Here is a 26,677-nt window from a genome sequence, read left to right on the forward strand (position 1 = left end):
TCTTTGTCGTTTTTTGTGTTGGTCTTGTATCTATGTGACTCGACGGTGACATCCGTTCTAAAAAGAAAACGCATTTTTTTTTCTTTTTTCGAGTTTCTCGATAAGTTTTTGAAATTATTTAGGTGACATATTTTTCAATGCTGTTTTAATATAAGTACACCGTTTGAGTGTAGAAGTTATTTTGTTTAAAGAATCTGTGTAAATTACTGCATCTTATAATGGGAAAAAATGTGAGTCTTCTCGTTTGAAGATTCATATACATATTTCAAGAATTGTCATTGCTTGAACTTTTGTCTTAATCATTTGCGCATAACCAAGATCAAAGAGCTCTACTCAGGTCCGCGCCAAGCCTGATCAACGCCGTTGTGCAAATGTCTTTTGAGCGCCTTTATCCAGTGGCGTTCGGCGAAAATATAGTTAACAGCTGGATTGACGTTTTGTAGACCAATATGACGTAGAAAAAAATACGTTTGTCATTTAATTGATTTTGAAAAAAATGTGTATTTAATTTTGGATTACAGTGCACGTGTGTGATTACAGTTTCACTTCATATCTCGAACTTATTTCGAGTTCAGTAGCTCCTCTGATATGCTAATGCGTTTAGGAAAAAGAAAATATTTTAAATATTAACAATTCTAAAATACGGAAGGCATTGAATATGATATCTAAAACAAATACGTTGTCCAAAGCTCTTTTTCTGACACACAAATAGTTAAAAAAAAAAAGGAGGGGGAGAGGAATCGAGTAATTATGGTCAAGTCGTTACTTTTTGGAAATAAAAAGTTAGCCAAAATTGTAGTCTACAATATACAAATATTACGCACAAGTAAAATATATGCAAATACACTTACCATAATTTTTATGTATGATAAAATGAAATAGTCGAATTTCCGCGAGCAATAATTTAAAATCACAAAGAGACATATTGCACAAATTATAGTACAACATATTCTCCTCAAGATCCAAAATGAAGAATAGAAAATTTCTCCCGCCTCATATGTTCAGCTTCGTGTACTATTAACCCTAAACAGCATTCACGCCTCCACACGAAGAAGAAAAATGCTGATGTATGCATTAACTAGCATCACGTGATTTCAGTGTAAAAGATTGCACTCTTGAAAAGCATGTTTCGACACACAACATGGCAATAATTTTTCATTTTAGATAGGCAGCGAGAGGATTGCTTGTTTCAGTGAGCAGTGTAATTTCTCCGCCACCATACACTGTTAAAAAAAACCTGAAAGTTCAGGTAGTTTTCTGACTGATTTTAACAGAATATTTCCGTAATGCTTCAAAACGTATTTTTTCCTTCCAAAAACAGAAATATCACGAAAGGAAGTTACGAAAACAGAATTTTTCCATTTCTAGGGTTGCCGCTGTGCTGTACTTTGTTAGTATCCTGATTAGCCTTCAAGTTATGATAAACATCGCTTTTTGATAGTGCTTATTAAATCGCACTGTTACATTTTTTAATTAAAAGCTTATTTAGAATAACAACTCAGATGTCGAAGACAAAATAGATAGCTTGCTATTTCATGCCTGGAAAGTAATATACTCGTATGTCGAAATTGTTTTTACGCCTTTGGACTTAGTAAGTTTGGAAAAATGTTTGCGCCATTTTCAGACAGGCAGCTGTGTTTTGATCGCCCTGGTGATTTGATGTGAGTTTTACTGAGTCAGTATTAGAATATTATTGCGGTGTATTATTTTGCTCAATACTTCGAACAATTCTGTTCGTTAGTCATATTGTGTGTTCTAGCGGTGAGAATAGTTTTAGAATCTCGTGTTATCCATTTAAAATAAAGGCTATTGGATTACTTGTGTACAGACGCAATGGAGACACTTAAACTTAGCACCGCTGGTCACATGTAAGTATTGTAGAATATCTTTGAACATGTTAATATACAAATGTATTTTTCTTGTTAATATGCATTTGATAGAATTCCGATGGTAGCTGATTTAGAATTTATAGAACTATTATAAAGTTACTGTTTTTGCTCTAACGCGGAAATCACCGGGGGGGGGGGGGGATACATCATCTGAGCAAAAAATTCTTCACGTGTATGTCAATGATTCTGTTTTTAAACACAGTAAGTTGGTATGCGGTACCCTCCATCACGTATATTATTCCAAGATAAAGTCAACCGGTTCTTAATGGTATTTTATTTGACTCATTCTGCAAAAAAAAATTCTATTTTTCATGTATGCTTTTCCATGCCATGCCAGAATATGTACGAGGAGATGTGGAAGAAAATATCGAGCAGTATCAGCATCAAAAATTGGTGTTATATTCAAATCCACTAATTTCCTTGCTGGTACTTTTCGATTATTTTTATTCATTTGAAGGTGCAAATTTCAAGATAGATGCTTGAAAGGTAAGTTATCAAGCAAAAATTTCACTTAAAATGTATTTAAGTAATAAATACAAATTAAAAAAATAATAGTTTTTGAATGGTTAACTATTTTTATAATATATATTATTTTAAACATAGGATAGAAAAACGAGAGTGAAATTTCAGTAAAATATGTAAAAATGAGAAACGAAAAAATAGCGCAACGAAAAATCAAGAACCGAAAGTTCTGTAAAGATACAGAAAATTTAAAAACGGAAAAATAAATGAACGAAAAATTTAAAAACGGAAAAATAGATCAACGGAAAGAAGAGAAATGGAATTTTCGTTAAATCACGGAAAATTTATAAATGGAAGAACAGAACTAAACGGAGAAATGAGAAATGGAACTTCTGTTAATTCACGGAAAATAATTTAACGGAAACGTAATATTTACGGCAACTTTGCTGCCGGTACTTTATCCGTTATTTTCAGGAAAATTTTTTAACAGTGTAGGATATATAATCAGGGCCTGATGAACTCACGGTCTGGTAGGTCCATGGACCTGGGCACCATAATTTTAGGAGCACCAAAATGGGGGTAAATTTCTTTATTTCTTCCCGTTTTTTAAAACTTCCACACAAAAAAATTGCAGATATTCCTATGAGAGGGGGCACCAAATTTTGCCAGGGCCTGGGCATCACTTTGGGCTGAGCGGGCCCTGTTGGATACTGGATATAATGAAAAGTTCTTTTTTTTCCTTCTTTGGTTGGAGAGATTCCCCCCATTTGGAACATTTTTGATTGGTAGTGAAAGGCGCCGTTTTGACTCTGGCGCCGTAGTGCGCCTCACGACCTCGCACATAAGGACGGCGCGACCATGGATCTACTCTCTTAATTTACAATGGTTTTTTCGAACTCTTTAATGTTTCATTTTAGATAAAGGTTTTTCTTTTTATTATTTTTTTTATTTACAATATCCAGGGCCGATCCTAGGGTGTCGGCCGCCCGTGTGCAAAGACCTAATGTGCCGCCCCTGAAGAGTAATTTGCATGTTTTGACTATAACGCCCATATGAATATTCCTTCAAATTTCTGTATCTAGTTTAAAAAAAAAAAAAAAACAGAAGAAGGATGAAGGGTTTGGTGGTTTCACGGAACCATCTAAAAATGAAAGTTTGAGCTATAGTGATTACGTTGGAGAAAAGGGGGATCCTCGGTATTTCCTCCAAAGTTCTTCAAAACTGATGATTGAAAAACGCAATTTTAGTTTGTTTTTGAATACGTTAAGTGAGAGGGGGTAGGATTGGGGGCCTCTCTAGAGACGCTAATTCAGACCATCTTTGGTAGTAATCTTAGGGAATGAATTTCAGAGCTGTCTACCGCAAAAATTTCAAAAAAGAAAATCGAAAAATACTATTGAGCAATTTTTGATGACGTTAGGAAGGGCTGTCCCCCAGACTCGCAGGGGAGTCACAATTTTCCATTGTCTCTTCAGTCTCCACGCATCCACGACTGCTGAACACAGAATTTGTTGTTTGAAATACTTGTGAAAGTATTCTATCAGCATAGTTTTTTTTTTTTTTCACATAAAATATGTCTTCATTGTTAAGGGTCAATAACAGTTTGGGATGCTGGGGATGAGTATTAGTTGCCCTTAGAAGGCACCCTTTCGTGTTTCAGGGGGGGGGATTTCCGTCATTGCCCCTCCCCTGTATCCATGCCGGATTACCAGTTCTGTTACAAATTTTGCAACCAAATGAAGCATGTGAGTTAAGAGTTGATATTAATGGATAATGGAGTAGCACAATGTGCTCAGCATTCCATTTTTCTTAATATGCTATGCTGTTGGAAAACTGGCACTTACTTTGATAATTGAACATAACAAATTTTGCATATTTTTTTGACTTATTATGTTATCTTGAGAAATTCTTAAGGAATTTTGCTTGTTTAAAAGAATTATATGATGCTGCCTGCGGCCGCCCCTTGCTTTGGCCGCCCTTGTGCGGTGCACACTCTGCACACCTACCAGGATCGGCCCTGACAATATCAATTTATCAGTCATTATAATTGTGTGAAAAAAAAGGAAAGAAGGAGACTGCGAACAAGAAAGTTCACTATGGTAATACTCTCATCAGCCAGTATCTATCTTTTTCCCAGATAATTGTTTTTTTAAATTTTCATATTATTTTGTGTTCCTCCTATACTCAAAATGGAAATATATATATATATATATATATATATATATATATATATATATATATATATATATATATATATATATATATATATATATACATACACAATTTCATGCATTTTTTCCTCCCCTGTGACTTTAGAGCCACAGGTGAAAGTATTTTTTCGAAGAATCAGCAAAGTCAGCACCTCGTATCAAAATGCTTCTCCTTTAAAAATTGTACATATTTCAATAATTATCATTACTTTTATTTTCGTCTTGATCATTTGCGCAGGCTCACAATCAAAGAACTCCATTCACAATTTAAAATGCATTTTCCGAACTCTTTTGATGTTACATAAAGTCGATTTTTGCAAAGCGAATTTGTCTATCTTCGCAATTGCGTGAAAAAGAAATAAGACTGCGAACAAGGAAAGTTGAGTGTGGTGATACAGCCATCAGCAAGTAATTTAGTACCTCACAACCTTTTTTCTACGATCAATGTTTTTGAAATTTTCATATTATTTTGTTTTCCTCCAATACTCAAGGTGGAACAGGATCATATTTGATTCAATCAATTTCATGTATAAAATGATGCTTTTCGGCCAGATAGCTATTTAAAACCTCAAGTGGAAGTATTTTTTCAAAGAATCAACAAAGCAATGACGCCTGCAGCACTTCATATCAAAATAATTCTCGCTAGTACAAGAAGTATCATCAGTTGAACTTTCGACTTGATCATTTGCGCATGCTCACAATCAAAGAACTCTATTCACAATTTACAATGCATTTTCCAATGCATCATCGTGACTGCATGAAAAAGAAATGAGACTGCGAACATGAAAGCTCAGTACGGTGATACTGTCATCAGCAAGTATGATTTAGTACATCAACAGGGGCGGATCCAGAAATTTTTGTAAGGGGGGTCAAGTTTCAATGGATATCGTTATTATTCCTACGTAAAAAAGTAGCAGTTAATCAGGGTTGCCCATCATTCCATGCAGGAGAGCGTACCGCCTCATATGCTACGAAGCACTCCCCTCCCCCCCCAAGTCAAAACCCATTCAAATTACCTCCCTTCCCCCTAAATTTTCAATGCCACAGCCTGAGCCATGGATCATATTCCCTCAAACTTTCATCAAAAGTCACATTTCTTTCGGCAGATATGCTGGTCATGTCACCGTAAGCTTTGGTTATATGAGATAACATCTATAAATAGTAATAAAAAGCACCCATAACACGCACAACATGTGGTTTGAGGGGGAGGAGAACTGGGGAAAAAGTTAAGCTCATTAGAGAAATTTGCGCTTTTGAAAATGAACAAAGAAATCAAAATAGCAATGCCTCAGTAAACAAATCCAGTCAATTCTTTGAATTATGACGCGCTAAAAAAAACTACCTTACAGAACCGAGCAAAAAAAAAAAAAAAAATGTTGACATTGATTCCATGTACTATTTTTTCGGATGTAAAGAATTGAAGTTTAATAATAATCATAATGACATTCTTCTCACAGGGGGTCGGCTGACCCTTTGACCCTCCCCTGAATCCGCCCTTGTACCTCACAACCTTTTTTCTCCGATCATTTTTTTTTTAAATTTTCATATTATTTTGTTTGTTTCCAACACTCAACATGGAACAGGATCATATTCGGTTCCTTCAATTTTATGAATAAATTGGTGCTTTTTTTTCCGCCCAAATGGCTCTTTAAAACCCCAGTTGAAAGTATATTTTTTCTAAGAATCAAGAAAGCAATACGAATTTTGCAGGGCGAATTTGTCAATCATCGTGACTGCATGAAAAAGAAATGAAACTACGAACAAGAAAGGTCAGTGTGGTGATACTATCACAGTCATTTAGGGCTACAGTACTCTTTCCTCGCTCTTTTTTTTTTTTTGAATTTTCATATTATTTTGTTTGCCTCCAAGATGGAACAAGATCATATTTGCTTCATTCAATTTCATGTATAAAGTGATGCTTTTTTCCGCCCAAATGGCTCTTTAAAACACTAATTGAAAGTATTTTTTTCAAAGAATCCAGAAAGCAATGACGCCAGCAGCACTTCATATCAAAAACATTCTCCATATTTCAAGAAGTATCATTAGTTGAACTTTCGTCTTGATCATTTGCGCATGCTCACAATCAAAGAACACTATTGACAATTTACAATGCATTTTCCGAAATCTTTTCATGTTACATAAAGTTTATTTTTGCAATCCGAATTTGTCAATCATCGTGACTGCATGAAAAGAAATGAGGCTGCGAACAAGAAAGTTTAGTATGGTGATACTGTCACAGTAATTTAGGGCCACAGTACTATTTTTCCTTGCTCTTTTTTTTTTTTTTTTTTGAATTTTCATATTATTTTGTTTGCCTCCAATACTGAAGATGGAACGATATCAATTCATTTGATTTCATGTATAATTTTTTCTCACCTTTTGCAGTTTGTTTCCCCACTTTGGATAAACAAGTCTTCTCTTTTGCGTACAGCGAATGAGACTGGGAACAAGAAAGTTCCTCATAGTGATAATTAATTCGGCACATAAATTGAGTGCCTCACTGTCTCTCCTTTCGAATAATGCTTATTTAATTTTGTGTCTTTTGCAATCTATTTTTTCCTATAATTCTCGATATTGAACATGATCATACATTTGATTCATTGAATCGATGCATTTTTTTTTCTTTTTGTCATATGACAGTTTTCAACTCTAAACGAAAATATTTTTCGAAAATATTAACAAAACCATGTTCCTTCCTTTTTTAGGATTTTTTGTTCTCGTTTCATGATTGATGGCAATCTTTTTACAACAGCGTAGTTGTTGGTACACGTAAATATTTTTCGAGACGCTTTCATGATAGATAACGTTTTTCATTTGTATACTGTGCTACTCATATTGTTTAACGCCACTCTATTTTCATAAGGAATTTTATTTATTTCCTACTATGTGAACAAAATGTTTAAATAACAGAGAGTGTCAAACTGAAAGAAAAAAACATTCTTTGCCTCAAGATCAAGAAATCAAATTTTTATGATACGGAAATTCCTAAATACCACTTGCTGACTATTTTGAACCACTGTACGCTTTCTTACACTTCATTCATTCTTTCGAAGTATATTTAAACCATTAGAGTTCAATTACTTACGTTTTATTATATGCATTGGTAAAATTTGTGAACATATAATTTTTATTCTTTTAACAATACGCTCAATGAATTGAAATTATCTTAAAATGTTGATGAATAGGCACATCGACGAAAGTTTGAATTGAAGTAGGCTTTTATCCAAGAAAAACAACAGTAAAATTCCCAATTTGCATTCAGAGCGTGATAAAGGGCTTTTGTACGCAGTAACATGGCTTTTCTCAGATTTAAATCAAGCGTTGATTCTGCATGCAACTGTCAAAAATACTAAGCTCTGCATTAATTTGCTTTTAGCATTACTGAGAGGTGTCGTTTCATTCTAATTATTTAGTACACGTGTATAAATAATGAAAACCTTAGTGGGTATTTATCAGTGGCGCACACTAGGGTCCAGGGAGTCAGGACCCCTCCCATAGGTCTTGCTTTTTTCCCCGATCGATTACGATTCTATATTTTGTGCGTGAAATAATTTCAAACAAAGGTTACAATAACTTCTGTTTTAATAAGTGAAAAAATAAAACCCGCATGTTAAGAGATTTTTTAAAATATTGTGCACTTAGCCTAAGAGAAGAAGAATGGGGATTATAAATGAATACACAGTAATAAGTATGTTTTTAGTTTTGTGATTACAAATTGAAATGAGATCCTTTGAACTTGAATTCATTTTTTTATTATGAGAAAAATAAAAGCGTAAATTATTTAATTTCTGGTTATTTCTTTACTTAATGCTAATTATTTATTCATTAGCTTATTTTTTACTGTTTTTTGTTCTCGGGAATCGATAAAATCAAGTCAATATGTTTGACGGCGTAATAATGGAATTAGACTTTCGACCTTGGACCCTCCCTTTAAAAAATTCATGTGCGCCACTGGTAATATGGTATCCTTCTGATCACTAACAAGACAACAGCATTTTTTTTTCTTTTCCTGTTTTCTATCGTGCCAACATGCAGATTCGTCAGTTTCTTTATTTCCTCTTTTGATGCGCAGAAAATTCATAGACAAAACAAAAGCATAATTTTCTAATTAAAAACTGCACAGAAAATCCTTGTACATAGCGCGATTGTTTTCGAAAGATTTACTATTTATGCCTTTTTATTAATTGTAACATTCATCAAACTAGCTATCAGCAAACCTAACTACACAACTACCAAATGTTTTTATTTTATGCTCACACCGACATCCGCAGAAATTCTTCGACATTTTTCTATGATTAATTTGCTTTTCTTTTCAAGAATAGTTTCAGAAGTTTCTGTAAAAAGTAAAGCAATCTTTTATCGATAAAGTTATAAAGATCATCAGTGTTCCGCTCGCCCTCTCTGAATGAACTGAACGAATAAATATAAAACAAATAAAAAAAAACGAAGATTATGCCGCCCATGAATTGCAAAACAAATACAGAATACGATTCAAAGAGTAAATGTGTAGAATTGTCCCGCGGTTCCAAAGTTTTCAAGTAAAAGTGAGAAGGGTGGTAGAATAGAATAGGAGAATTGGATTCTTTTTCTTCACTCTCATACTACACCCTTCTACCCGATCTGTTGTCGTGGTGGGAAACAGGCCGGAGGGGTGGGGGACATGTTTTGGAACAGAATCCTTCTTAGCTCGCTCTCTGCCCTCGTCCGACCGTAAAGGAGTACCGATGGGGACAGCTTAGATTTACGACTGTCCTTTCAACAACTCAATGATTGACGTTGTCCATCATGAAATCTGACCAATTAGCAGTGCAAAAAAATCGAGTTAGACCCTCCCAGATACACCCCCTGTGTTGCCACAGATTTCGTGTTTTCGTCGAATCTGATTTTACGGAGAGGTTTAGAAGAGCCTTAAGCCCCTATAAAAAGGAGCTAATTTTCCCTCTTGGTGGGGGCGTGTCGTGAACAGCTGCTCCCACGCTCGTCAAGGTCGCCTCTCACACCCCTCTTGACCCCTGACCCCTGACCGGATGTGGGGGCTCTTTTCGAATGGGGTTGGTGGGAACCGGGTGACTGGACGAAAGGGAGAGATGCGGAAAACAGGAGGAGAGAAGGAAGGATGCGATTAGAGCTCCGGAGATGTCTTGTCTCTCGTTGACTTTCTTGGACATTTTTGTTTTTCGAGCAATCATACTATACGAGATGTAAATATTTTATGTGAATTGTGATGTGTCCCTTTTTCCTATGTCAATTAAAAAAAAAACTTGGGACTAAAGTGCTTATTCTCACTTACATATCGGAGCGGCAAACCATCCCAAAAATATGGAAACTTACCCAACGCGGTACTCCGAATAAAACGATTACATGAAAGAGCAAATTCGCGACATACTGTACAGTAGATACAGTTATAATGTTTATGAGTTAAAAAATGAAGATGATGAAGATTTATGCTGCATAATCAGATCGTTATTTTTTATTAAATACATTTTAAAATACGGTTGCTTCACCTTTTCTTTCATAACGTTTCCATTTATGGCAACAAGCCTCTCTTCCCAATCTCTTTAATCCACAATGAAAGAGCAGCTTCCATTTTCATATACTTTACTCAGACTCTGCAAGCTTTAACATTGAAACTAAGTTCCGAATTTATACGGATATCATTTTGTTTTGACTTTTAACTGTACGTATGGAAGATTCACTCACACTTATTGCGTTGCTACCGTCAACATTTGGTAGTTGTCCAAGTATATCGAGAAACTTAATCTTCTCTTTATTGTCAGAAACTTTATTTTTTCCCCCCATCTTCATAAACTTTAGATGAAACAGCTCACTAGGGTGCCATTATATTTCATCAACTTTAATGTTTATAATGTAAAAAAAGAAAGCTGCTGAGCGGTTTTTTATGCACTAACAACGTGATGCCTAGACTAGTTTGATGTGGGAACTTTCAGTGTGATGCTAATGGGATGTAATAACATTCACAAAATATATATTTAATTGTTAAAAAGGAAGCCGCTACTTCCTTCTAAAGAAATTCATGTTGTGGACGAGGAATTCGTTCGCTTCAACTCTAAAATTCGTTACTCGTGGAAAATTCGTGTTATAGTCATTTCGCGTAAGTTGAATCGCGTTGTAGCGGGAGTCGACTGTATATCATATGGGCAATTATCAATTTACTCCTTGATATCATTTTTATTATGCGTAAACGTGCCCCACTCGATGCGTAAACTTGCTCCGTGTTCGGGGCAAGTTTACGCAACCGTCTTGGACTCAAAAAACATTTTTCTTCTTACGGTTAAAAACACAAGCTGAGCAACAACTGAATATACAAACTTGGACTTGATTAATTGCTTTATAAAACCACTATGTCTAAAATTTCCTCGGTTCAATCATAAAAATTAGAAAATTCATTGAAAAAAATCCTCGTAAACGTGCCTCGGTCTACCCTATTGTTAAATGATGTTTTTCAATAGCAAATTATATTTCAGAGATGCCTTAATTACACATAAATGGTCCATCTTTTTATGATTTTTGTAATAGCTTAGAAGCTACCGTCCCCTGTTTGCTATCACTTATCAACCACCGGGAACTGTAAGCGTTTCCATTCGAACCGCTTCGCGTTCCAAGCTCGCTACGCTCGTTCACTGCATCATCATAGTCTATAGGATCCAGATTTTAGACAATTTATGTAAAGTTTAAGTTTAAAAAAAAAAAAAAAAAAACCCGACTGCCAAAAACCAAAAAAACTAAAAAGAAAAATGTATAAACGCAGTAGTTTAGAATGTAATAAGTACTACTGTCGCGGCTCATTCAAATTTTACGGAGTTCCTTGAATCAGAAAGGAATGGGCCCCGACTGTTGATGCTTCTATTCTGCTTTTGAATTTATGATTTGTCTTATCTGTGTACGGTTATAAAACTATTTCAACGGTGTATTTATTCAGTAGTACTTATTACATTCTAAACTACTGGGTTTATACATTTTTCTTTTTAGTTTTTTTGGTTTTTACGCAGTCAGGTTTTTTGTTTTTATTTAACAATTTTTTATTTTCCACTTTTTAGTTAATTTTCATTGACTTAGTTATTATGATTATAAAACGGTACAATTCGCAACCTTTTCATTTCATTGAGAGAGTTTGTATCGTGAGGTTTATTAAGTAACTTGCGGTGGTCTAAAACTACTGATAATTAGTCCCTCTAGGGACCTAACTAGGCTTAAAGCTACATGTGCTTGACCTTCGGCAAAAATGCGCGAACTTAAGTCAACCACAGCACAGTTATATAAACAGTCTGTATAACTCATGATGACGCGAAATCGGAAGCGTCATCCCCCCCCCCCCCGTCAGTCAAATCTTTTTCGCAAAACTAAAAAAGTCCCTCAAAAAAGTACACTTCGCGAAACTCAATCCTTTGAATCAAGGCAAAAACAAATGCAACATATGTTAGCGATGAAAATCGAATTAGTAGACTTTCTGTTTTTTGGTGCTTGTTGCATGGGTTTATTTTGACGAGGACTACAATCTGAGTTTCTTGACTTCGTTACTCATGATAAATTTTTATTACAGTACAGAATACATATAAAGAACACGTGAAAGAATTTACATCACACAGACGGGAAAGTACATTCGGAGCTAGGGTGTCTTGACCCACCGCCTCAATTGGGAGAAGCAATCGCTTAGACCACTTGGCCATTGAAACCCAAATTAATAGACTTAGTAAACAAAAAAATCAGGCAGTGAAAACTACCTGCATTTCTCGCACGCAGGTAGCGTGCGACACACAGCGTGGGCAGATCCCAAACTGACAAAATGGCAACTGGTTTTTCAAATGGTACTTTTGATTACTGTCATGTGTTTAGTGACACTCCCAAGGTTTAGTGACACTCCCAAGGTCCAAATCGATTGACGTAAGAATTACCAAAATTGATCAAGGCGTTTAGCCTGCAGAACGCCACATAGAAACGAACATACATACTTAGACTGATAAACACATTACCCTCCTTTGCGTCGCGCACGCGCAGTCGGGTAAAAAAAAATTTAATGATGATAATAATAATAATAATAATAATAATATAAATAAATAAATAAATGATCATTTAATTGATAGAAAATAATAATTAATGAAAAAACTGCTTTGACGTGCACACCTCCTGAGTTCCAACTTGGTCTCACGGATATTGCGCAGCAACAAAAAGACATTATAACAAAAATATTCTGGAAGATGCATTTTTCCGGAATGGCCAATGTTGCCAGAAGAAAGCGAGAATAACCCAAATTTTTGCGACTGTACCGAAGTCTCATGCATCAAAACTTGCCCCATCATTGGGCGCCTACTGATTTCAATTACATTTTTTAAAAATAAATAGAAAAATATTATATAACAAATTTATATAAATGTGCAGCTCCAGTCACATTATAATGTATTGCATTACATCTATGTCAGCCTTTGCTCGAAATTTCAAACGTCGATTACAAAATTCAATCCAACATTTTGGCATTGTAAGGAATCAAAGATTTCATTGGCTGCTGCGACACCATTTCTAGATTGTTCTTGATATATTTAAACATATAGCAAAACTGTCCTAAGAAACGTTTGAAAAGTTCTATCTGTATTCATAGCGCCTACAAACATTATGCTCAATGGACATTGCGCAGCAACAGAAAGGCATGATTTCTTTGACAAAATTTCAGAAAAAAAAAAATTCTATATCTGCTAATTAAAACTAAAATGTTTCGAAAAGTTGCAAAAAGAGAGTTTCCTAGTATCTTATACGAGCTAATAGTAAGGCAAATCAACAAACTTTTTGTTTCCGTTTTCACATTACAGCTTTATAAGATTTGTATTAATAATTTAAAGAACTTTTAAAGCTGGAAATATAAAACTCTTTTCTAACCGTGAGAAGGTAGAACTTAGAAGTGACACGTATGTCCAATTAGTGTATGGACAAAGCTATCTTTGTTTTCTAAAATTTTTAAGTTTCTGGAGTTAGTCGTCTTAAAAGTTGAATTGATCGTAGAATCATATTCAAAAGATTCCTATGAAATATAGTTAACTGTGAATAATGAACATAATTTCTTCTGTAATCATTAATTTTGTCACTAGACTATTCCTTCCTCGTATTTAAAATTTTTCTCTTTTGTAGTGAAGCGTTTTTTTAATTGATTACTGAAATAAATCAAATATTTAATAATTAACATTTTTCACTTTTTATACATTTCGATTTTTTGACTTTTTGATACCTATAAAAAAGTCTGAAAAAAATCAGAATAGGGTAAAAAAAAAAAAAAAACCGAAAATAACTTAATGTTTGAGCATGTTGCATTTTGTAGTAATAATTTTTGCCTATCAACTTTACACGATTTCCCTCAAAATGTTTTATTCCAGTCAGTGATAAATATTTATTTCCACAATATATAAGTGCGTGGTATATTTTTTACGTATCATCATGCAAAAAAAAAAAAAAAAAAAAGATTCTATTAATCGTACCCGCATTTTATGTGCGTCACTTGCAACAACTTTCGTTCATTTGAAAAAGAAAAAAAAAAAAGAAATAAACGAGAGAGTGAGAAAGAGAAAACGCGCGCAGTGGAAGTGGTATTTACTTCATTCGATAGTAATAATGGTTTCTTTTATAAGCTGGATTCCTTTCTGATGGTGATTACATTATTATCAATACATACAACACTTTTTTTTGCACATAAGTCTTAGATGAGAAAATAATTTTTTTCTGCGTAAATTATGAAAAAGCTTAATTCCCATACCTTAAAACAGAAATAAATGAATATATTTGCTGTTTTTCGTTTTTAGTTTTATGTCATTCAAAGGTTTATCGTAATTGATAATAATTATAATGTAATGAAAAATCAATTGAAGCGTTTAGTAACAAAACCTGCTTAATTCAATTAAAAAAATAATAATAATACCCCCTCCCTCATAACTGACAGAAAACATTTCACGCTCTGACCTACTTATTTTTTCCAAAAGATTTTTTTTCCTTTGAAAAACATTCGGCGTGCGGCTTCATTTCTATATTTATTTATTTATTTATTTATTTTTTAAATCAGTCGTATTATCTTTATTTACAGGTAAAGAAAACTTGAATCGAGCTGTTTTGGTAGCCTTTTTTTAATTTCAATGTTTTAATTTTTAATTCAATTTCCAATTAAATTCAAGTGGTTTCTCACTTTTACACCATGGACTATTCCGTACAATAAAAAATATGTGTTCTTCCAGCAAGTTATTATAATAATGTTGTTGTTGTTACCCGTAGGTCTTTACAGTGATGATACGGTAAAAGCAAGGATTGAGCTGATTTGAAGTAAAATGGGGCTTGGCAGCGATTTTCGACCTGGTTGAGAAAAATTCGTTCCAAACCGCTTTGAGATAGACAAAGAATGATCAAATTCTGAAAAAGAAAAAGAAAGCCACTTTAAATTCATGGATTGAACTGATTTTGTTACAGACACCACAGTTACAATAATTTTTAAATAACTCTTATCAGATCAGAAATAAAACATTGCTTTTGTGTAAAAAGTTAGCTGGAAAAAACCACGTTAACTCTTTCTAAGGATGCGGAATAACCTGTTCGATGTATTTTTGAAATTTTTCTGCTTGAGGGTAAGAAATCCGATAAGTCACTTTTCGTTTCAACTGTACGGTTTGTTCACTAATTGAAAAAATGCATCAAAAAATAATTTCATCTCTCTACAGCAGCAGTTCTCATCCTTTTTTGACCCGCGAACCGACAAAAGCGTTTGCAAAAATTTCACGGGCCAGTGATTTTTTTTTGCAAAAAAAAAAAAAAAAAAAAAAACTTTGGCTCGCGATCCACGCTTGACTTTTTTTTACGATCCATAAAAGGTTGTGATTTTTCTTTTGGACCGCTAAGGTGTTTTCTTTCTCTCCCCCCGCCCTCTTACTTCTCTCCTTTTTTTTTGCAAAACAAAATCGACTCGGGAACTGTTAAATACAAAATCTTGCTAAAAATATTTGTTTTCCGGCGATTTTTTTTTTTTAAACAAAAATAATGAAACTTTACTCTTAATCGAAGAACTGTTACAAAAATGTTAAGAGAACTAATTACTGTAATAATTATACAAAAGTAACCAACCATGTGAAAAATCATAGAAACATTTAATAAAGAAGTGTCGTGCTGCTATATAATTATAACTTTTTTTTTTTTTGGGGGGGGGGGAGTATTTTTAACGTTTACTAGCAATACCGATTAACTTTTCCTTGCAGACCGGTGTAAGGCAACCAGACCACTGCTCTACAGCATATATCACGCCTTAGTTTTTTTTCTCCAGTTTGGAGTGTGTATCTGATAATGTTTTGCGCTAAACCAGATGGGGCTTTTGAAGTGGACTCTCCCACTGAGAACCATCTGGCAGTTATGTCCACTTCTTTTCAGGGGATCTCCATGATTTTTCCAACTGCTCACCTTACCGTTCAGTCGTGGGGTCATTCTTTACAATGGTCGGAAATAATGTCGGTAAGAAATTGTTGCGTATTCTGCTTTTATTCATGGGGAAATGAGTTCCATATTCTCGTGATATGATTCAAAAACTTAATACTGTGATTTAAAACATAGAACTGTATTTAGAGTGTGAGTAATTGGTCGATTGTTGTTGTTTTTGAAGATGCTTTAGGCGCAATTTTCAGTTATTTTATAACTGAAAAAAAGCATCTAAAAATTATGTGTCAACGAGAAAAGCAAGCATTTGCGTCTATTTTGTTAGGATTTTGTACATTTAAAAAAAATGTGCATGTAGTTTTCTGTTTTGCTTTGAAATTAAAAACTCACAACCTTTGATGTTCTCCTGATAATATTTATTTAAAATCTGGATATGAGTGAAAATTTGAAAATCGAGAGTCTAAATGCACTATTTCAATGAAATTAGCTAAGATATGCGAAGAGTTTAAATATTGAATATTAGATAAAATATTCATTTAGTATAAATTGCTCATTTGTTGTACACGCTTCTCGATGTGAAGGCGACAATGTTAGTGTTAAAAAAGATGAAATTAAATTATACAAAAAAAAAATAAAAATAAAAAAAAATAAATAAAGAAATAAAAATAAAAAAACGGACATTTTTTATTATCTTCTTTTCTAATGCTATTTATTCAGTTTTGATTTTTCCTGATAACAGGATTAATATTATTCACTCCAGTTGTCGCGAAAAATCTGGGATGATTATCTAAGAAATTCTAATTAATGTTTATAGGAATTTATGCGCAGCAAGTTCAAGAGTTTTTAACCAAATATGTTAAAAAAATACCACTAACAGTAAATTTTTAAATTTTACTTCCTAACAAATACATTTAAATAAGAGTACAGTGCAAAAACTGATTGTTTAAAATTTCTGCTGTTATCTTTTGAGGGGTTTACATTCTGAGCAATAAGTATACCCCGTTTATTCAGTTATTTATCTATCACTTTTCCCTTTATCTTATTTTTTACGAATTCAAAGAATAAAATTTACGGTCTTAGTAATTTGAATTTTTATTAAACATTATATTTACGTTTGAATGTATTAAAATTGACATTTGCATACAATTTGTATAATGAAAAACCGAGCATTTGAAGGGAGCATCAATAGATTTTTACTCCTCATCGCACTCCATTCTGTATTTCTACTGTACTCTGCTTGTTTGAGTGGCAGAAAGAAAAAAAAAAGTCAATATATAGTGTACGCCGGTTAATTGAACCAGTGGTTGATTGAATCAACCGGTTTAATGAACCAAATTGTCAAAAACAGAATAAATTCAGCTTTTTTGAGTTAGCCGCTTTATTGAATCAGCCGCTTAGTGGAATCAAAACTGTTTAGAACAAACGTGATTCATATAAGCGACGGCCGCTGTAGTTGCTTCAATGTGAGTGGAAAACAGATTAAAATGAAAAAGAAAAATAAGAGCGTTAATGAAAGCAAATTTTGCAAATAAATGCATAGACGTGTTTCAGGGCTACAAGATACCCCTTTTTCAAAGCAAAGAAGTAAGCGTATGGAACTTCCGTGCAGTGCAACAGCGGATGGGATTCCTACGGTTTCTCGGTAATAGATGAGAAATTGTTGTAGAAAAATAGCCCATTGCCTTTTAATGCAGACGTTTCCGCCTTAAATTAGTTGTACCAACGATAAATTATCGTTTTCTTCATGGGTTTATTGGATTATAATTAACGTACAACAGCCACGCTACTTAAATTATTTCATTTAAAATATTATATTATAAATTACTGCAATAATGCCATGTTTACATAATAATTCTGTTAAATCATAGCAATAATTTTCTGCGGCAAACAAATGAAAAATCAGTGGATTTTTGTCCTATTTCTTCCACCCTCCCCAAATTTCTCGAAAACAGTCGTCAAAGAAGTGTAGCTAATACAGATTTCGAGAGCATGATTTCATCACGTGCCATGAAAAAAGATAAAATAATCAATAAACACATAACTTAAATAAACCAAGCAAATAAATAAACAAACTAAAATAAAAATATAAAACTTGGAACTTAATCAACAGCTGACAATTTTAATTCTGTTGCTTCCCTATTTTGTTTCGGTTTCACTGAAATTCGGTAAATGCTATTCAAATAAATAAGTTCCTGCTAAGCCTAATTCGCTATTTGATGGTTGGAAGAATGATTCATCGTTTCTTCACGAATCCTAATCTTTCTTTCCTTCTCTGCTTAGACAAGTGTCACTAACAATTTGTGTCTGAAACAGCGCCGCCAACTCTTTTGATATTTTGCCAGCAGCTCTTGATTTGAAAGCGTTGGCAGTTTACTTGAGTTCTTGACTACTGTGTTACGTACTAATGCAGTTGAAGTTGGCTTTTGCTTTAGTCTTTTTTTTTTTGTTTGTATGCTGTCCTTTTATACGAAAAAAAAAGGCAATAAAAAGTCAGGAAAACTAGCAATTAAATTAGAATAAATTAAAGAAAATTTACTTTTCAACATAATTTTTGAAATTCAATTTTTAATCTCTAGCAACTAACATATTTGTCCGTGAAAGGGGACGTTAACAGTTAGTAAGAGAATTGTATATAGTATGGAAATTGAAATTAAGTCTATTACATTACAGCAACGGAAAGCATTGGCAGTTTACTTGAGTTCTTGACTACTGTGTTACGTACGAATGCAGTTGAAAGTGACATTCGCTTTAGCCCTTTCTTTTGTTTCTATGCTGTCCTTAAAAAAAAAAAAAAAAAAAAAAAAAAAAAAAAAAAAAAAACTAGCACTTAAACTATAATAAATTAACGAAAGCTAATTTTTCAACAGTTAGTTTTTTGAAATTTAATTTATAATCAGTAACAACTAACGTATTTGTTCATAAAAGGAGAGGTTAACAGTGAGTAAGGGAATTACAAGATTGAGTTACAAGAACGGTTCCCAAACTTGGGGTAAATACCACCACAAGGGTAACATAAGATTTTCCGAGGGGTAAAGATAATTACAAAAACCGGATCATCGTTCGGACACAAAACTAAATTAAAAAAAATATATATATCACCTAACAACCATTTCGGTTATCATTATTTATTATTGAAAAAAAACCCCTGATACATTTGAAAATATTGTTTTTTAGGAATTGATTTTGGAACATACCTTCTATATGCATTGGACGGAACTCAATCAAATATTAAACAAATCGTTAGAACTAAGCAATAACAACTCATTAATTTAATAATAACTTGCTATAAAACAGGCGTTTCCTTTATCTCAACAATTAAAATTAATTAAAAGTAATATATTATTTTTCGTACCTCACAGAAAAAAAGTTATAAATAATTACTTCCGTTTGACTAACTCCCACTTATATGTAAAAGTATTAAAGTTTCAAAGCCAGGGGGAGGATGGAAACTAACCCCTCCCTTGACCCCCCTAAATGTTGGGCAATTCAGAAGTTTGGGAAACGCTGCCTGTAGTGTTATAAAACCCAAACAGATGTTACTTCATTTGTATAGATAACATATTTAAGCTATCTTTAGTAGGGGAATGAGGGGTAAAGAGAAATATTTAGTCTGAAAAAAAAAATATTTTGAAATGAAATATTTGGTCTGTTGATTGTGTCACTTATCTAGCAATATTTTAACCGTTAGTACCACATGTAGTATATTCCAGTCATGAGAAAGGTATCTTTGAAAGTCAAAGCATATGATATTACAAGCAATTTTCAAGAAGTGATACTTATATCGTAATATTTTGTGGTAAATCAAGAAACATATTTGTTATTATAAAAGTATAAAGCTCTTGTTATTATCATTTAAATTTTTTTTAATGAGCTTACTGATATTCGGTGCAGGATTTGTTTGTTTAATACTAAGCTTATTTTTATTTTAAATATTTTGTGCAGCAGTAAAGTGCATATGACGCAAAGTGGTTTTGTCAAAGTGAAATAGTTCATTTCGTTAACTTATTCAATCATTTATTTAATGACTTACGTATTCACTTATCAATTTATTTACATATTTATTTATAGTTAATGAATTACATATTTATTCATTCCTTCACTTATTTTCTTATTTACTCGCTATTTTATTCGCTCATTTGATTTTCTTATAGCATATTGATTAATTATTTTATTTATTTATCACTTCATTATCGATTCATTTCTTTACTTATTCTTTTATTTACTCATTCATTTTATCAAAAATATTTTTAGTTATCTAAAAATATTTTTGATAAAGTGAATGACTAAAAACTATGGAAAAAATAATTTTGTTTTTCCCTTTGCGACAGGAAAAAAAAGTGAAAATTCTCCCACTTTTTTTTTTTTGTAGAAACAAATTTACTGCCAAAAATTAAAAATAGTACTTTCAACGCAGTTTTATTATAAAATAAATTGTTCTTTCTTTATATACTGCAATTATCAAAACAAATGTCCAATTTATTGTTTTAGAATAGAGTAAATTAACTAGTTCACATTCCCCTACTGCATAATTTCCTGTTGTATATTCGAAGAGTTATTAAAATCTTTAAAAGTACATATTTTTCACTAAATGTAGTTTTTAATTATTGTTATGCATATTCAAGAGTTTACTGTCTGTCCAAAAAAAAAAAAAAAAAAGGCAGTAACAACATTAGCTGCTCGCTAAAAGTAATCCATTACGTATTTTGTTCTCAGAAAAGTTAATTAGCCATACATGTGTTTCTTTTTCCGATAATGAGTCAAGTTCCGCGAATTTCAGTCTTCGAATTCGCTGAATTCCACTATTATCGTTACTAGCCGTTTTTGGGGTTAATAATTAAAATACCGTATTTGAATTTAAAAAAAGAAAAAACTCGCGCTGAGACGTTTAATAAAATAATAATAATAATAATAATAATAACTTTACATAATTTTTAAAGCGGAGTTCCTAGCGTAACTGTATAGGTGAATGTCATAAACATGAAATTGAGCAAAAAGTGAATCTTCCGATCGTCTAACGCAGATAGTGTACAAAAGCGATTCAAATCATTTCGAAGTGTATATGCTGTATCAAAACTCTTTTCTAAGAGTCTTGATTTATATTTATCATCTTTCGGATATTAAGATGACTTCAGAATCCTTGGTAATATTAGGTTAAATCACACTTGATTCATAACCTTTATGGAGTTGCATATTTAGCGTTACTGATTGAAAAGTCGACTTAGATCTTGGGTGTAGACTAGCTTTGAACTCTAAGTGCAGGAAGCGGGTGTTAGTACCAGCTTTTCTCTCCGGATAACATTTGTGTTTTTATTTCCGCAGGGCGTGCTGGTGCAGGAAGTGGACGAAGGGCAGCCATGTCTGAGCTGCAGAGACAAGTGCTCTGGATTTACTCCTCACATGTGGAGGTGAGATAATGTTTTTTTTTTCTCAATATCGCTTATACAAATATTCCTCCTTTTCCACTTAATTTTCTCATTCTAAATTTGAATGTTGATGAAATATAATGACACCTAAGAGCGCCGTTTCATATAAAGTTTGTGAAGATGAAAGAAAAAGAGAAAGTTTCTGACAATTAAAGAAAAGCTAAAGGTTATGTGCATGAACAACTATAAAAAGGGTTGAAGGTAACACGACAATTAGGTAAGAGTGAACCTTTCATATGTACAATTAAAAGTCAAGAAATGAAAATCCGTAAAAGTTCTCCGAGTAGTACCTAAGGAAAATGCAGAAATTGTGAAAATAGAAGCTGCTCTTGTAGTGAATTTAAGAAACCAGGAAGAGGGGTGTTACCATCGATGGAAACGTTATAAAAAATTAGTGAAGCAACCGTATTCTTTATTTAAAAATATATAAGAATAGCAATTTGATCACGCAGCATAAATCGTCATCATCTTCAAATTTTTAAGTTACAAATATCATTACTGGATCTACTATACATTACAACTGTAGTGCATTTGTTTTTCTTACTACATACTGTACGTACTGGTTTATTTTATGTCTTTCTTTTCCATTGATCATTGATTTTGTGCATCAGCAGTATTTTGGGTTGAATAAAATGTTTTTTTTTTTTTAAATAGAAATAAAAATTCAGTTTTTTATGTAAGAAACAGTAATGTACAGCTGAGAAATGGTTTTTAACTGCTTGAGGAGGTGTTTACAAGTGTCTAAAATAATTGGGTATATTTATAATAGTTTTTATACATATCCTTTTCCACAACGCGAAATTTCGACTTACGCGAGGGGTTTTGGAACGAATCCCTCGCGTAAGTCGGGATTTGACTAAAGCTAAATATTGCTGTAACTCACAGTTACAATTTGTGCTCACCTGTTTGACTTTTACCTTATATCATTCGTATCGTCCGTCTTTCAAGGGTCAAGACTGGTACCGTTCGATTCCAAACTTTCAAGCCATACCACCCAGTCTGGTCCCTCTCGATCTTTATGTGCTGGAACTATTAATTAAAATTTATATCTTTGTAATTTGTATCCGCGACCATTGCGGGATTTGATTCAGGTGTATAGATAGGGTGTATAGGTGATCTGATTCAGGTTTTAACGACCCATTGACAGTTCTATTGCAAATTTTAGGGAAATATCGCCAAATCGGACGCCAATCTCTAACTAGCAGCAGTTAGAGATTGCTTAAACGCTGCTTTCTCCATAAATATTCTAAAATCTACACTTCTCTGTGCCCTTTCCCCCTCGAACCAACTGTATTTCCACTATAGTAAGTGAAACGTCCCTACCACTAGCGCAGCCAGAAATACCTTCTGGATTGTTTTTTTTTTTTGATAAAAAATACCTTCTGGAGGGGGTGTTTTGATCAAAAATACCTTATGAAGGGGATATTTTGATCAAAAATACCTTATGAAGGTTTTTTTTTTTTTTTTTTTTAAATCAAAACAGCACTTTTATATGCTTAAACTACTGTATTAGAATTTTCTTTTATGTTAAAACCAAAGGCTCTTGGTTTTGTTTACCCCCCCCCCCCCTTTGCTGCGCCACTGGTCCCTACGAAGGGGTAATGTTTGCAGCTTTGTTCAGCCTTAATGTCAACGCAGCGCTGGAGTAGTTTAAATAATTCTTTAACCTAAGATATTTTTCTTTATGAATAAAATTCGAGTTATTTTCCTTCGTGATTAAATTCCCATTTTACAATCAAAATGGAATGCATTTGTGTGAAACAAACATAAAAGTACAATTCCTTTATTTTTGCTGCGAGAATTTTTTTTTTTTTTTCCCAGGTGCCGCTACGGCAATTTTCACCACCGCAGTGTAATATGTAGAGCCTTTCTAGAAACATGGAAATTGAAAACCATTTTTAAAAACCTGTTATTTTTTAGATTTAATTAACTTTTATTTTTTAACTTCACTTTCTATTATAGTGTATACTCCGCATTAAATTACAGAGGAAGACCTATTTACCTGTTTTCACTTCTTGTACCAGTTCTTCAGAAAACATAAGACGAGTGATAAAAAACATTGCTTTTAAAAAACAAAACTTTCTTTTGCCGCTTTCTTGGAAGGTCAAAGTCAGCTACTGTAATTACTTTAAAGAAAGAACAGGTTTCCATGTTTGATTTATTTTATTCAGTTTGCTTTTGCGAAATGCATTGTTGAAGCCGAAATAGCTTTTTGAATGTTATTGTCGAGGTACATTAATTGAATTTAGATTCTTCTGTATTTGTGCTTATGTGTGTTTGGGGGGGGGGGGGTTGCAAACGGTTGAGAGGGGTTTGCAAAGTTTTTTCCCATGCGAAATGCTTGAGTATAATGATAGGTTTCTGCTAGTAGTTTTATGCATGTAAAAGTAAGCACATATAGATCGAATCATTTGAAACGAAGCTTTCGACGAATTTTATTTCATTTTCACGGGTGAAAATAATCATAATGTGAAAGAGGCTTCTGTTGGCATTTTATTGAAATATAATCATTCTAAAAAATATAATTTAGAAATAAACTTTCAAACATTTTATTTTCATTTTGAATGATGTATATCATTGACTTAATGTTGGAATAGTAAATGAATTGCGGGTAGTATGTAATATTTAGTGATAGGGAAAATTGAGGTTGTGCCTCTTTTTGGAGTCGATATCACGTGTGAACATCATGAACTACCTAAAAACTGTGTTCATTGACTCTATGTTGAATGGAAGATGAACTGAAGGACGCGTATGCAATATAAGATAAGAAAAACCGAGGTTTTGCCTCTTTTTGGAGCCCGATATCACGTGTGAATATCATGAACTACTTAAAAAACTGTGATTTGTGATTTTCAAGGGTTTCTGCAAGCGAGTTTTCAAACATTTCAATCTACGTCTACACATGTGGCTTGAACCTCTACTTTAATCATAATATATACCATAGGAATTGTAGTTTGCTATACTGTGATCGGTTTTTAGCTGACACTGTTTTTTACATCAGTTTAAAGATTAATTTTCCAAGATTGTATGTCGATTATAACAGAATACCTGGTATTCCGCAATCTCCAACGCACCTCCACTCCTTTAAGAATCCTGATGTAGTTGCTCATGATGCGTCTAAGTCAACAACTACTTATACACCACTGCCTCCAAAAAAGCAGATGCCAAATAGAGGCAGACCTGAATATTCTTTTACTTGCTGCATTGCCCGGCGTTGCACGGTCTACCTCAAAAATATATGTATATTCGGCGTTCCAAGCATATAATGATATAATTTTTCCCGTTTTCACTACAATTCTTATTGCTGCTCCACTCCTATTAGTCAAAGCGTCCCGATGTTTTGTAACCTAAATTCTTCCTCCATGAATAAACTATTCAACATAAAAAGAATTTTTCAATTCGAACCCGCGCGTTCAAACAAACTCTTTAGCCTTATATTAATAGTTAATTAATTAATTAATAAGAAAATAAAAACAATGATACGCATTTTTTTTTTACAAATCATTTTTAGCATTTCTCTGAAAATCAGGAGAGATTTAGCTCGATTTTAAGGAACCTCGAGACTTGCCTCATGTCTGACTCGAACCTACACGCACTGGATCTCGAAGCCCGCGCTTTCAGGTCGAGCCACTGTGGATACGTCTATTCGTCGTTCCAAGCATTTTATATTATGACATAAAATTTCCCGTTTTCATAACATTTTCTATTGCTGATCCACTCCTATTCGTCATAGCGTGATGTTATATATCCAATAGCCTTCCTCAATAAATAGACTATTCAACACAAAAAGAAATTTTCAATTCGAACCAGTAGTTCCTGAGGTTAGCGCTTTCAAACAAACAAACTGTACTGCTTTATATTATTAGTATAATTGTAACCTACTCTTAGTTGAAAAATGTGTTGAAGGGTCAGCTGAGAGACAATGTAAAACAGAAAGAACTAAAAGCATCATAGCAACAACTGAAACCGCCCGAAATTATTGAATGGTGTTAACAACCTGTTCCATGTTACCCTCCCTTCATCATTTGTTATTAAGTAATTTTTTTTCTCGACTCCAAAATAAATAGTACAGTGTTAAAACTTCTGTTAATACCACATTTCTAAAGATTGGGAGCCCCCTTGGGAGCCAAACTGGAACCCTTAAGGTGTTTCACTATAAGTGTTTCACTCCAAAAGGAACCATATGCACCCGCAGTTTTAACAGTGTACTTTTTTTGAACGTGACAGTTTAGTACAGTGCGTTATACACTAGTGTTCAAAATGAAGACTTTGTATATTTTGTCAAATCTCGTGTAAACAAAAACAAAAAAGAAAAAAAGAACAAAATGTAAAACCACTACTTTGAGACAAAAATGCAAATCTCGTACATCAAATATCTAAACGCACACGAGTGTGAGTGGGTGGAGTCAGTACAGAAGTAAACTTCAGAAACGAGTGCAACAAAACGTGCATCTTGGTCGCTAGTGCTACTCGGCGATTTTCTTGTTTTTTTTTTTCTTTTTTCTTTCTTTCTTTCTTTCTTTCTTTTTTTTTGAAGCAATCAGTATTATACGCAGTCCCTGCAACCTGAAGCAATCAGTATTGTATGCGGTTCCTGGAACCTGAATTCCAAATTCGAGTTTCCAGAAGACTTCATGAGAGAGGGGTGCAGAGGGATGTTTGCAAGAAGACCTGCTGTTTGCTTCGCTCACTATTACACATAGGAGTGCCCATTTAGCATGGTTCCAGGGCCGACTCTAGAAGTTTTGCCGCCCTCTCGTCTTAATAATTATATATATATATATATATATATATATATATATATATATATATATATATATATATATATATATATATATATATATATATATATATATATATATATATATATATATATATATATATATATATATATATATTAGTGATGTTCCGGATATCCGTATCCGTATCCGCGGATATTCCAGGTAAAATAAAGATCTGTATCCGTATCCGTTACTTTTTTGACGGATCTTAAACGGAGCATTTCTATTCAAAAAAAATTTTAATGTTTGAATAAAAGACTCTTAAATTCCGTTTAAATTACGTTTTATTCCCTATTTAAATTATAAGGTATCATTTCAGAAGCCAATTTGTATCCCCCCTCCCCGTTTCAAAAAGGAAGGGAAATAAGTTTTAAAAGTGTGTATCAGTGTTTTTTTTTTTTTTTTTTTGTGGCAACGTAGCTCCTAAACAAATGAACCGATTTTGATAGTTCATTTTTCGTTCAAAAGGTGACTTGATCGAAAGTGTTCTTAGATTGGCCTCG

General features: G+C 33.3%; 1 protein-coding gene and 1 long non-coding RNA gene across 2 annotated transcripts in view; one reads left to right on the top strand and one right to left on the bottom strand.

Moving 5' to 3' along the window:
- The window catches only part of LOC129218601 (uncharacterized), a 406,807-nt gene that overhangs the window by 219,765 nt on the left and 160,365 nt on the right, over nucleotides 1-26,677 (bottom strand). Inside the window, exon 2 of the long non-coding RNA XR_008580346.1 lies at nucleotides 14,822-14,962. This is a non-coding gene — a long non-coding RNA (uncharacterized LOC129218601). The remainder of the gene's footprint in view (nucleotides 1-14,821; nucleotides 14,963-26,677) is intronic.
- The window catches only part of LOC129218600 (prickle planar cell polarity protein 3-A-like), a 430,827-nt gene that overhangs the window by 163,775 nt on the left and 240,375 nt on the right, over nucleotides 1-26,677 (top strand). Inside the window, exon 2 of the mRNA XM_054852918.1 lies at nucleotides 21,290-21,375. Coding sequence (XP_054708893.1) covers nucleotides 21,290-21,375 — 86 coding nt within the window. The remainder of the gene's footprint in view (nucleotides 1-21,289; nucleotides 21,376-26,677) is intronic.

Source organism: Uloborus diversus, chromosome 3 (genome assembly GCF_026930045.1).
Source record: "Uloborus diversus isolate 005 chromosome 3, Udiv.v.3.1, whole genome shotgun sequence".
Lineage (NCBI taxonomy): Eukaryota > Metazoa > Arthropoda > Arachnida > Araneae > Uloboridae > Uloborus > Uloborus diversus.